This window comes from Oncorhynchus mykiss, chromosome 13 (genome assembly GCF_013265735.2).
Source record: "Oncorhynchus mykiss isolate Arlee chromosome 13, USDA_OmykA_1.1, whole genome shotgun sequence".
Lineage (NCBI taxonomy): Eukaryota > Metazoa > Chordata > Actinopteri > Salmoniformes > Salmonidae > Oncorhynchus > Oncorhynchus mykiss.
The window spans coordinates 9,892,330-9,904,829 of NC_048577.1; the positions used below are offsets into that span (position 1 = coordinate 9,892,330).

General features: G+C 43.0%; 1 protein-coding gene across 1 annotated transcript in view; it reads left to right on the forward strand.

Annotated features, from left to right (window-relative positions):
• Positions 1-12,500, forward strand: part of LOC110495064 (voltage-dependent T-type calcium channel subunit alpha-1I-like) — a 63,747-nt gene that overhangs the window by 49,882 nt on the left and 1,365 nt on the right. The window contains exons 5-6 of the mRNA XM_036942584.1: positions 1,398-1,740; positions 4,355-4,447. Coding sequence (XP_036798479.1) covers positions 1,398-1,740; positions 4,355-4,447 — 436 coding nt within the window. The remainder of the gene's footprint in view (positions 1-1,397; positions 1,741-4,354; positions 4,448-12,500) is intronic.

The following is a 12,500-nucleotide window of genomic DNA, read 5'->3' on the forward strand; positions in this document are numbered from 1 at the left end:
CTCCTCTCCATCCCTCTCTCCTCCTCTCCATTCCTCACTCCTCCGCTCCATTCATCTCTCCTCCTCTCCATCACTCTCCATCCCTCCTCCTCCTTTCCATTCCTCTCTCCTCCTCTCCATCCCTCTCTCCTCCTCTCCATCCCTCTCATCCCTCTCTCCTCCTCTCCATCTCTCTCTCCTCCTCTCCATTCCTCTCTCATCCTCTCCATTCCTCTCTCATCCTCTCCATTCCTCTCTCCTCCTCTCCATTCCTCTCTCCATTCCTCTCCATCTCTCTCTCCTCCTCACCATTCCTCTCTCCTCCTCTCCATCCCTCTCTTCCTCTCATCCCTCTCCATCCCTCTCTCCTCCTCTCCATCTCTCTCTCCTCCTCTCCATTCCTCTCTCCTCCTCTCCATTACTCTCTCCTCCTCATTCCTCTCTCCTCCTCTCCATTCCTCTCTCCTCCTCTCCATCCCTCTCTTCTCCTCTCTCCTCTTCTCCATTACTCTCTCCTCCTCATTCCTCTCTCCTCCTCTCCATCCCTCTCTCCTCCTCTCCATTACTCGCTCCTCCTCATTCCTCTCTCCTCCTCTCCATTCCTCTCTCCTCCTCTCCATCCCACTCCACCCCCCTTCCTCCTCTCCATTCCTCTCTCCTCCTCTCCATCCCTCTCTCCTCCTCTCCATCCCTCTCTCCTCCTCTCCATATCTCTCCATCTCTCTCTCCTCCTCTCCATCTCCCTCTCCTCCTCTCCATTCCTCTGTCATCCTCTCCATTCCTCTCTCCTCCTCTCCATTACTCTCTCCTCCTCTCCATCCCTCTCTCCTCCTCTCCATCTCTCTCTCCTCCTCTCCATTACTCTCTCCTCCTCTCCATCCCTCTCTCCTCCTCTCCATCCCTCTCTCCTCCTCTCCATTCCTCTCTCCTCCTCTCCATCCCTCTCTCCTCCTCTCCATCCCTCTCTCCTCCTCTCCATTCCTCTCTCCTCCTCTCAATTACTCTCTCCTCCTCTCCATCCCTCTCTCCTCCTCTCCATCCCTCTCTCCTCCTCTCCATTCCTCTCTCCTCCTCTCCATTCTTCTCCCCTCCTCTCCATCCCTCTCTCCTCCTCTCCATCTCTCTCTCCTCCTCTCCATCCCTCTCTCCTCCTTTCCATTCCTCTCTCCTCCTCTCCATTCCTCTCTCCTCCTCTCCATCTCTCTCTCCTCCTCTCCATTCCTCTCTCATCCTCTTCATCCCCCTCTCCTCCTCTCCATTCCTGTTTCCTCTCCATCCCTCTCTCCATCCCTCTCATCCATCTCTCTCCTCCTCTCCATCCCTCTCTCTTCCTCCATTCCTCTCTCCTCCTCTCCATCCCTCTCTCCTCTCCATTCCTCTCTCCTCCTCTCCATCCCTCTCCATCTCTCTCTCCTCAGTTCTAAAGACATCTCCCTGCCTCGCCCTTACTACATGGCAGACGAGGATGATGAGCGACCCTTCATCTGCTCTCTCGCCCAGGACAACGGCATCATGGCGTGCACCGACGTCCCGGCCCGCCGAGAACTAGGACGTACCTGCTGCCTGGACAAGGACGATGTGACACACAGACAGGGTTTGGGGCTGAGTCCTGAACCCCTGGTTAACGGGTCAGTGAGTGGGCCTGGACTGTGTGTCAACTGGAACCAGTATTACACACGCTGTCACACGGGCCACAGCAACCCACATAAAGGAGCCATCAACTTCGACAATATCGCCTACGCTTGGATCGTCATCTTTCAGGTAGGGCTTTGATTGGGTGGTTTGGACTTTCTTTTCTTCATTTGTATTGGTTGAGCTTTATGAGCTGATGTGGCTAGATATGCACCACAACGTGTCTCTCTCTACACCTACCTAGCTTGCTTTCTCTGTCTCTCTTTTTCTATTGATGTAAAAATCGAATCAAATTTTATTTGTCACATGCGCCGAATACCACAGGTTCTAACCTTACAGTGAAATGCTTATTTAAAAGCCCCTAAACAACAATGCAGTTACAAAATCTTGTAAAGAAAATATTTAATAAAAAGAAAGAAAATAACAATAACAAGGCTATATACATGGGGTACCGGAACCAAGTCAATGTGTGGGGCCACAGGTTAGTCAATGTAGGTCGGGGAAAGGTGCCTAAAGGTGCCTGTCATATCGTATGTCTTTGCACTGTCCAGGGAGCTGTATTGGTTAAAGTAGAGGCCAGATCAAATCCCTGTACTGGAGGGCTGCTGTGGGCAGGCTTTTGTTCCCGCCCTGCACCAACATGCATGATTTCACTTTTATTTAGATCATTGTTAGTCTTATCAGGTGTGTTAGTGCATGTTGACACTGGGCTGGAACAAACACCTGCACACCGTGCCAGTCCTCTTAGACTAGAGTTGTCCCACCCCTGAAGTATAGGTCAGGAGTATGTCGAGATAGAGTAGAGGTTACCATAGTGATTAGGTCATGACAAGATAGAGTAGAGGTTACCATAGTGATTAGGTCATGACAAGAGAGAGTAGAGGTTACCTTAGTGATTAGGCCATGACAAGATAGAGCAGAGATTACCATAGTGAATAGGTCATGACAAGATAGAGTAGAGGTTACCATAGTGATTAGGTCATGACAAGATAGAGTAGAGGTTACCATAGTGATTAGGTCATGACAAGAGAGAGTAGAGGTTACCATAGTGATTAGGTCATGACAAGATAGAGGTTACCATAGTGATTAGGTCATGACAAGATAGAGCAGAGGTTACCATAGTGATTCGGTCATGACAAGAGAGAGTAGAGGTTACCATAGTGATTAGGCCATGACAAGATAGAGCAGAGATTACCATAGTGAATAGGTCATGACAAGATAGAGTAGAGGTTACCATAGTGATTAGGTCATGACAAGATAGAGGTTACCATAGTGATTAGGTCATGACAACATAGAGGTTACCATAGTGATTAGGTCATGACAAGAGAGAGTAGAGGTTACCATAGTGATTAGGTCATGACAAGATAGAGGTTACCATAGTGATTAGGTCATGACAAGATAGAGCAGAGGTTACCATAGTGATTCGGTCATGACAAGAGAGAGTAGAGGTTACCATAGTGATTAGGTCATGACAAGATAGAGTAGAGGTTACCATAGTGATTAGGTCATGACAAGAGAGAGTAGAGGTTACCATAGTGATTAGGCCATGACAAGATAGAGCAGAGATTACCATAGTGAATAGGTCATGACAAGATAGAGTAGAGGTTACCATAGTGATTAGGTCATGACAAGAGAGAGTAGAGGTTACCATAGTGATTAGGTCATGACAAGATAGAGCAGAGGTTACCATAGTGATTCGGTCATGACAAGAGAGAGTAGAGGTTACCATAGTGATTAGGTCATGACAAGATAGAGTAGAGGTTACCATAGTGATTAGGTCATGACAACATAGAGGTTACCATAGTGATTAGGTCATGACAACATAGAGGTTACCATAGTGATTAGGTCATGACAACATAGAGGTTACCATAGTGATTAGACAAGAGAGAGTAGAGTTTACCATAGTGATTAGGCCATGACAAGATAGAGTAGAGGTTACCATAGTGATTAGGTCATGACAAGATAGAGCAGAGGTTACCATAGTGATTAGGTCATGACAAGATAGAGCAAAGGTTGCCATAGTGATTCACTCACGACAAGATAGAGTAGAGGTTACCATAGTGATTAGGTCATGACAAGATAGAGTAGAGGTTACCATAGTGATTAGGTCATGACAACATAGAGGTTACCATAGTGATTAGGTCATGACAAGATAGAGCAGAGGTCACCATAGTGATTAGGTCATGACAAGATAGAGGTTACCATAGTGATTAGGTCATGACAAGATAGAGGTTACCATAGTGATTAGGTCATGACAAGATAGAGCAGAGGTTACCATAGTGATTAGGTCATGACAAGATATCTACTTGCTGTAATGAATTGAATAATGTATGCTGGTCTGGAACATCAGCCTTGTAGTTCTCCAGCAGTAGTGAAGTGTCTGACAGTAGTGATTAGGTGATGGGGAGATATACACTCTGTAATTGGCTTGCTATCTGATTATCTGATTACATTACAGAGACAGAGAGCTCTCCTCTATGTGACTTTTAGTGGGGAAATGAATCAGGAAGTGGATGTTATCAGACGATGTTCTCCAGTCTAGGTCAACAGGAGGGTGACTGATCTGGCTGATCTGTAGAAGGACAAAGTGAGCTTTGTCTTGGTGAAATGTCTGAATTCTTGGTAACAATGGACATGTCAAAGCCTATTGTCCTTGACTTAGAGACATGTTGTGTGTGTGTGTGTGTGTGTGTGTGTGTGTGTGTGTGTGTGTGTGTGTGTGTGTGTGTGTGTTCCTCTCCAGGTCATCACCCTGGAAGGCTGGGTAGAGATCATGTACTATGTAATGGATGCTCACTCCTTCTACAACTTCATCTACTTTATACTGCTCATCATCGTAAGTACACACACACACACACACGCAATGCATGCACACACACAAACACACACACAATGCATTCCTCTCTCTCTCTCTCTCTCTCTCTCTCCCTTTCTCCCTCTCTCTCTCTCTTCCTCTCTCTCTCTCTCTCTCTCTCTCTCTCTCTCTCTCTCTCTCTCTCTCTCTCTCTCCCTCTCTTCCTCTCTCTCTCTCTCTCTCCCTCTCTATCTCTCTCTCCCTCTCTCTCACTCTTCTCTCTCTCTGTTTCTCTCTCTCTTCTCTCCCTCTTTCTCTCTCTCTCGTTCCATACCAGAGATGCTATCGGCACGGTAATAGAAAGGGATTATTATTGGATGCTCAGACCACCTGGGGATTAGGCTCGCATCCAGTCACCCACACACACACACACACACACACACACTGCCTGTCTGGTGTGGTGTGGTGTCACGGTTGGAGAATGAAAGGGGGGTGGTTTATACTGGTTTACCGCTTGTACCCTGGCCACCCGTTGGCTCCAAGCTACAAACACCCATCACTCTCTCTCACTCTCTCTCCCTCTCTCTCTCTCTCTCTCTCTCTCTCTCTCTCTCTCTCTCTCCCTCTTAACTATAACTGTACACAATTTCCTTTCTCTCTCATAATGTCTCTTTTATTGAAATGGTTTCCTAAAATGCAAAGAGAGCCTTAACCCTTCCTTCACTCAACAGTGTTGTACAACGCATGAGAACCCGGGGATTATCGTGTCATAACTCCTGACTAAGGGCTGTTCTTAGGGCCTCTCTCTCTCTCTCATCATCAGCAACCGCTGAATAGCATAGCGCCGCAGTCAAATAATATTACTAGAAAATATTCATATTCATGAAATCACAAGTGCAATATACCTACCCACTTACGCAATGTGATCCTTCACGCTCATTTTTCAAAATAAAAGCCTGAAACTATGTCTAAAGACTGTTGACACCTTAGGGAAGCCATAGAAAAAGGAATCTGATTGATATCCCTTTAAATGGAGGATAGGCATGCTGAGGAACAGAGAGGTTTTAAAATAAGAGACACTTCCTGATTGGATTTTCCACAGGCTTTCGCCTGCAATATCAGTTCTGTCATTCATTCTAGTCATTCCACGTTGCTATGCTAAACACATTATTGGCATGGAGCTAGCTAGCTAGCTAGCAGAGGTTCAATGGTAATGAGAGACAAGAACATCAATACATATTTATTTTATTTTTTTTTATTTTACCTTTATTTAACTAGGCAAGTCAGTTAAGAACAAATTCTTATTTTCAATGACGGCCTGGGAACAGTGGGTTAACTGCCTGTTCAGGGGCAGAACGACAGATTTGTACCTTGTCAGCTCGGGGGTTTGAACTCGCAACCTTCTGGTTACTAGTCCAACGCTCTAACCACTAGGCTACCCTGCTAAATAAACCATGTATAATTAGGCAACAACCAGCTGATGGTCAACTCAATATCATATAGTTATGTAGGACAGCTAAGCTAACGTTACTTCTCCAAGTCAATAACATAGTTATGTAGGATTGCTAGGCTAATGTTACTTCTCCTAGTCAATAATATAGTTATGTAGGATAGCTAGGCTAATGTTACTTCTCCAAGTCAATAATATAGTTATGTAGGATAGCTAGGCTAACGTTACTTCTCCTAGTCAATAATATAGTTATGTAGGATAGCTAGGCTAACGTTACTTCTCCTAGTCAATAATATAGTTATGTAGGATAGCTAGGCTAACGTTACTTCTCCTTTGCTAGCTAACTAGCCCACCAAAGGCAAGCTAACACACAATCACATCGAGCAGCTGAAATGACAGCAAACTATGGAATTTTTGTTTGTTTTACCTTTGTTTCTATTGCCAATTCTTTGAATGCATCCATTATAATGATGCTGATACATGAATTGGCCTGGATCAGAGAAGCTGTCAGGCTCGTCATGTCATGTCATGTGGCGCAGTGGAGAAAAAAAACCTGCAACATGTTGCACAAATCTGATAGGCACATAGTTGTACTGTCCCAAACCAAATGCTGGGCTCGTAGCATGGGGACATATTGTCTTGACACTTTTTTCCCCGGGGGAGATTAAATTTACAAATTGACTGGCTGGGCTGTGGGACAGTAAATGCACATTTATACATTTAATGGAACTGTTAACAGGCATCACCCGGAGAATGAGGGATTGTGGTGCTATAACTCCCTGCTACCAACCAATCAGCATCCGGAATCCAAACAACCCATTTTATAATATGGTAATACAGCATTTGCTAACCCTTCATTCACTTCACTCAACAGTCTTCAGTACAGTAAAGTAGAATTGCGGGATTACTTTCTAGCATGCAACATTGTGCATACTGTATACACAGAGTATACAAAACATTAGGAACACCTGCTCTTTCCACGACAGACTGACCAGGTGAATCCAGATGAAAGCTATGATCCCTTATTGATTTCCCTTGTTAGATCCACTTCAATCAGTGTAGATGAAGGGGAGGAGACGGGTTAAATAAGGATTGTTTAAGCCTTGAGACAATTGAGACATGGATTGTGTATGTGTGCCATTCAGAGGGTGAATGGACAAAACAAATCAAATCAAATCCAATTGTATTTGTCACATACACATGGTTAGCAGATGTTAATGCGAGTGTAGCGAAATGCTTGTGCTTCTAGTTCCGACAATGCAGTAATAACCAACAAGTAATCTAGCTAACAATTCCAAAACGACTACCTTATAGACACGGGGTATGGTAGTAGGTGCCAGGCGCACTGGGTTTGAGTCAAGAACTGCAACACTGCTGGGTTTTTCACTGTCAACAGTTTCCATATAAATGGAGGCGTTGAACACATCTCCTCTAAACAACATAAGTACAGCCTGTATGCTCAGCAGATGCTTTTGTCCTATAGGCATCCAATACCTTTGACACTGTTTCCCAACACGACAGTCTTTTCATAGCTTATCATGCAACACGATGCTCCCTCTTTCACACAAAGAAAGATGTTTAATACATATCGAGTACAAGTAGTTGGAATGATGCTTTCAGGGAGGTGAATGACACACCTCCTGTACATTTCCTGCAGCCTCTTTACAACAAGTCTCAGTCTCAGAGTTATTACCAGCAGACGCTCTTGTCTTCACACTAATCTGTTGCGCAACACGTCTCCGTCTCAATAGGTTATTATGCCGAGGAGATGAGACGCCCTCGTTTTCACACTGAGACAGACAAGTACCCTTCCATTAAGGCTTTGTCTCCACTCCTACACTCTAATGGAGAGAGGAGGGAAATCAGATGAGACAGACTGCAGGAAAAGGTAGAGAGTGAAGGGGGTGGGGGGCAAAGAGAGAGGGAGAAAGAGAGGGAAAGAGAGAGGGAGAGGAATAAATCAGAGTAGATAGACAGCCAGATTGGGGGGGGGGGGGGGGTACAATCACTGAAAGCAACAATCATCAACACACTGTAAAGTATCTGTACTATAAAATCACTGACGATCGCTACAGTGTGAAGTGGAAGCACAACAAGTGGATGAGGACAATCATATGGCTGTGAAAATCAGAAACACACACACACACACAGTAGGCCTATACAGTACACACCCACCAACATACACACACAGTCGTACCCAAGGCTTACAGAGCTATTTCTATTTCTGTACCCTTGTACTGTGTTTACAATACACACAGCCTCCACTTCCACACACACTCTCCACTCCTATGTGTTTACAATACACACAGCCTCCACTTCCACACACACTCTCCACTCCTATGTGTTTACAATACACACAGCCTCCACTTCCACACATACTCTCCACTCCTATGTGTTTACAATACACACAGCCTCCACTTCCACACACACTCTCCACTCCTATGTGTTTACAATACACACAGCCTCCACTTCCACACATACTCTCCACTCCTGTTGTCACCCAAGCTTCTGTATAGATATTTGATCATCTGTCATCCCCTCTCTCTCTGATCGTTGTGGGGTCCCCTACTTTCATTTCAGTCCTGAGCATACAGAATTGGCATGGAAACGAACTATTTGAATCCACGGCTCTGGTTTAGATCAATTGCAACCGTAGAGAGAACAGAGAAGGACGGAGAAAGAGAGAGAGAAGAAGCAGAGAGAGAAAGCAGAGTATGAGAGCGATGCGAGTGTGAGTGCTTGGACAAGGATCGGTACAGAGAGCTAAACCAATCATGAAAGGAGAAACAGAGAGGAGAAAATCCTATGGTTTCCCTCATTAGATCAATACTGATTCAAACCATGATAACCTCCTAGTCCTATCTGATCCTCCTCTCTTTTTCTCTCTCTCTCCCTCTCTCTCTCTCACTCACTCTCTCTCTCTCTTGCTCTCTCTTTCTCTGCCTCTGTTTCTCTCTTCTCGCTACTCTCTCTATCTATGTCCTTTTTCTATGTTCTCTCCCTCTCTTTCTCTCCTCTCTCTCTCTCTCTCTCTCTCTCTCTCTCTCACTCTATGTTCTCCCCCCTTTCTCTCTCTTCTCTCTGCCCCCTCTCTCTCTCTCTCTCTCTCTCTCTCTATGTTCTCTCTCTGAGCTTTTCCTTCGCTCTCACTCTGTCCTTTCTCCTTCTCAATACAATTCAATTTACTTTATTGACATGGCAAGTTCATTATTACTCACATTGTCAACGTATACATCTAGAAAAATATATATTTATATATATATATATATATATATATATATACATATATAAACTATATATATATATATATATATATATATATATATATATATATATATATATATATATATATATTTATATTTATATATAAATACATGGTGGGACCAACAGCAATAATAATAGTAGTAGTGGACATGGGATTACCATTAACAAAAACTACAACAACAATATTAATGAGAACAACAATACATTAAATCAATGGTAGTAGACCAATGTCAACATGACTGAGAAAACACATGACATGGTAGTAGACCAGTGTCAACATGACTGAGAAAACACATGACATGGTAGTAGACCAGTGTCAACATGACTGAGAAAACACATGACATGGTAGTAGACCAGTGTCAACATGACTGAGAAAACACATGACATGGTAGTAGACCAGTGTCAACATGACTGAGAAAACACATGACATGGTATGAAAGACAAAACAAAACAAGATGGGAAATATTATCGACATTACATTGCACTTTTCACTGGCTGTCCCTCAGGTTGTGGCAGGGGGACACATATTTGGCTGCCAAAACTGCGCATTTTGGCTTTTCACCCAATAAATATTAGATTTTTTCTTCATCTTTTATAGTTTCAAATTCTTTGTATTGAATTATAATTTTGGGAAATAAATATTCTCTATGGTCTGAGTATTTGTCACAGTGTAGTTGGAAATAAAGCATTGTCTCTACCTCTATCCTGGAGCAGAGTGAGCACAGCCTGTCCTCTCTGGGCAGCCAGGTTTGTCTGTGACGACCGGTCTCTATAGCCAGACTGTACTTACTGAGTCTGTACCTAGTCAATGTTTTCCTCAGTTTTCTATCAGTCACAGTGGTCAGATAGTCTGCCACCAAGTACTGTCTGTTTAGTGCCAAATAGCACAGAAGTTTACTTTGATTTTTTTGTGGTGTCTTTCCAATAGGTGATATATTTTTGGTTTGGGTTGGTGAACTGAGTCTCAGAAACAGCTGGCTGAGGGGACTCTTCTCTGGTTTCATCTCTTGACATTGTAGAGCTGTGTGATGGAATGTTTTGGAGTCGCTTGTTTTTAGGTGGTTGTAAAATTTGATGGCTCTTTTTTCTATTCGAATGAGTCGGGGGTATTGGCCCAATTCTGCTCTACATGCGTTATTTAGAGTTTTTCTTTGCACTTGCAATACAGTCTTGCAAAACTCTGCATGCAGTATTTCAATTGGATGTTTGTCCCATTTGGTGAATTCATTATTAGAGAGTGGACCCCATACTTCACTGCCATATAGAGCTATTGGTTCTATAACCGATTGGAACATTTTGAGCCAGATTGGAATTTCGATTTTAATGTTCCTTTTAATGGCATAAAACACTCTTCTTGCTTTGTCTCTCAGCTCATTCACAGCCACTGTAAAAGCTACCTGTGTTGCTGATATTTAGTCCTAGATTTGTGTAGTTTTTGGTGTGTTCTAATAGCACTGTGTCCAAATAGAATTTATATTTGTCATCCTGATTTCCTGACCTTTTTTGGAATATCAATATATTTGTTGTTTTTTAGGTTAATGGTCAGAGCTCAGGTCTGACAGAACCTGTGAAGACGATCTAGGTGCTGCTGTAACCCCTATTTAGTGGGAGACAGCAGCACCAGCTCATCTACGTTTAGCAGATTTCAGTGTGGTGTAGGGTGATACCAGGTGCTGCCGATTCTTCTAATGTTTTTGACAATTCATTAACATAGATGTTAAATAGTGTTGGACTTATGGGGCAGCCCTGTTTCACTCCCCGTCCCTGAGAGAAGAAGTCTGTTTGCTTGTTGCCAATTTTAACTGCACATTTGTTTTTAGTGTACACTGATTTAATAAAATCATATGTTTTACCTCCAATACCACTTTCTGTTAGTTTATAAAAAAGAGCTTTGTGCCAAATTGAATCAAATGCTTTCTTGAAATCTACAAACCACGAGTAGATTTTGCCTTTGTTTGGTTTACTTGTTTGTCAATTAGAGTGTGTAGGGTGAAAATGTGGTCTGTTGTACGATAATCCAATCTGACTTCTGCTCAGGACGTTGTGTTCGTCAAGGAAATGATGTCGTCTGCTATTTATGATACTACAGAGGATTTTCCCCAAGTTGCTTTTAACGCAAATTCCTCTGTAATTATTTGGGTCAAATTTGTCTCCATTTTTATAGATTGGTGTGATCAATCCCTGGTTCCAAATATCGGGGGAAATACCTGCAGTGGGGATAATGTTGAAGAGTTTGAGTATAGCCAATTTGAATTTGTGGTCTGTATATTTGTAATTTCATTTAAAATACCATCAGCGCCACAGGCCTTTTTTGGTTGAAGAGTGCATAGTTTTTCCAATAATTCTTCTTCTGTAATTGGGGTATCCACAGGATTCTGATAGTCTTTGACTGCTGATTCAAGGATTTGTCATTTTTCTTGACTATCTTTTTGTTCTGGGCTCTTTGTTATATTGCTGTAGAGGTTTACAAAATGATTTCTCTACATGTCCCCATGTTGGAGAGACAATTCGTCATGATGAGGTTTGTTTAATTTATTCCAAATCTCCCAGAAGTGGTTTGATTCTATGGATTCCTCAATTCCATCCAGCTGATTTCTAATGTGCTGTTGCTTTTTTGTTCTTAGGGTGTGTTTGTATTTTTGTTGTCTGGTTCTCTATGTTTTTGATTAGATATATTTCTCAATGACTTTCTTAGATTTTTTGCAATCATTATCAAACCATTTTTCATTCTCTTATTTCTCTTATGCTTCTTTAGATTAGCCAAGGAGGCTAATTTGTCAAATATAAAGTTTATGTTCCAAATATAAAGTTTATGATTTTACTGTGGTCTGAGAGAGGTGTTAGTGGGCTGAGTGTGAAGGCTCTGAGAGACTCTGGGTTTAGGTCGGTGAGGAAGTAGTCTACAGTGCTGCTGCCAAGGGATGAGCTATTGGTGTACCTACCAAAAGAGTCCCCTCTCAGCCTGCCATTGACTATGTACAGACCCAGTGTTCGACAGAGCTTCACGAGCTGTACTCCATTTTTTGTTTTTCACCTTGTCATAGTTGTTTATGTGGGGGTTTGTGGGGAGGGAAACGTTGTTGCTTCCTGGTAGCTGTTTGTCCCCGTGACTGTTAATAGTGTCTTGTTCTTCTGCTGTTCTAGCATTCAGGTCTCCACAGACCAGTACGTTGCCTTGGGCCTGAAAGTGACTAATCTCCCTCTGTAGAATGGAGAAACTCTCTTCATTGAAGTAGGGTGACTCTGAGGGGGGAACGCATGTGGCACAGAGGACCTTCTCTCCCTCTCTCTTCCAACACTCTAAAGGATGGCAACAGAGCATCTCTCTGTGATGTCTCTTTAGGCTTTCTAAGATTAAAAGGTCATCTTTCTCATCTTTTA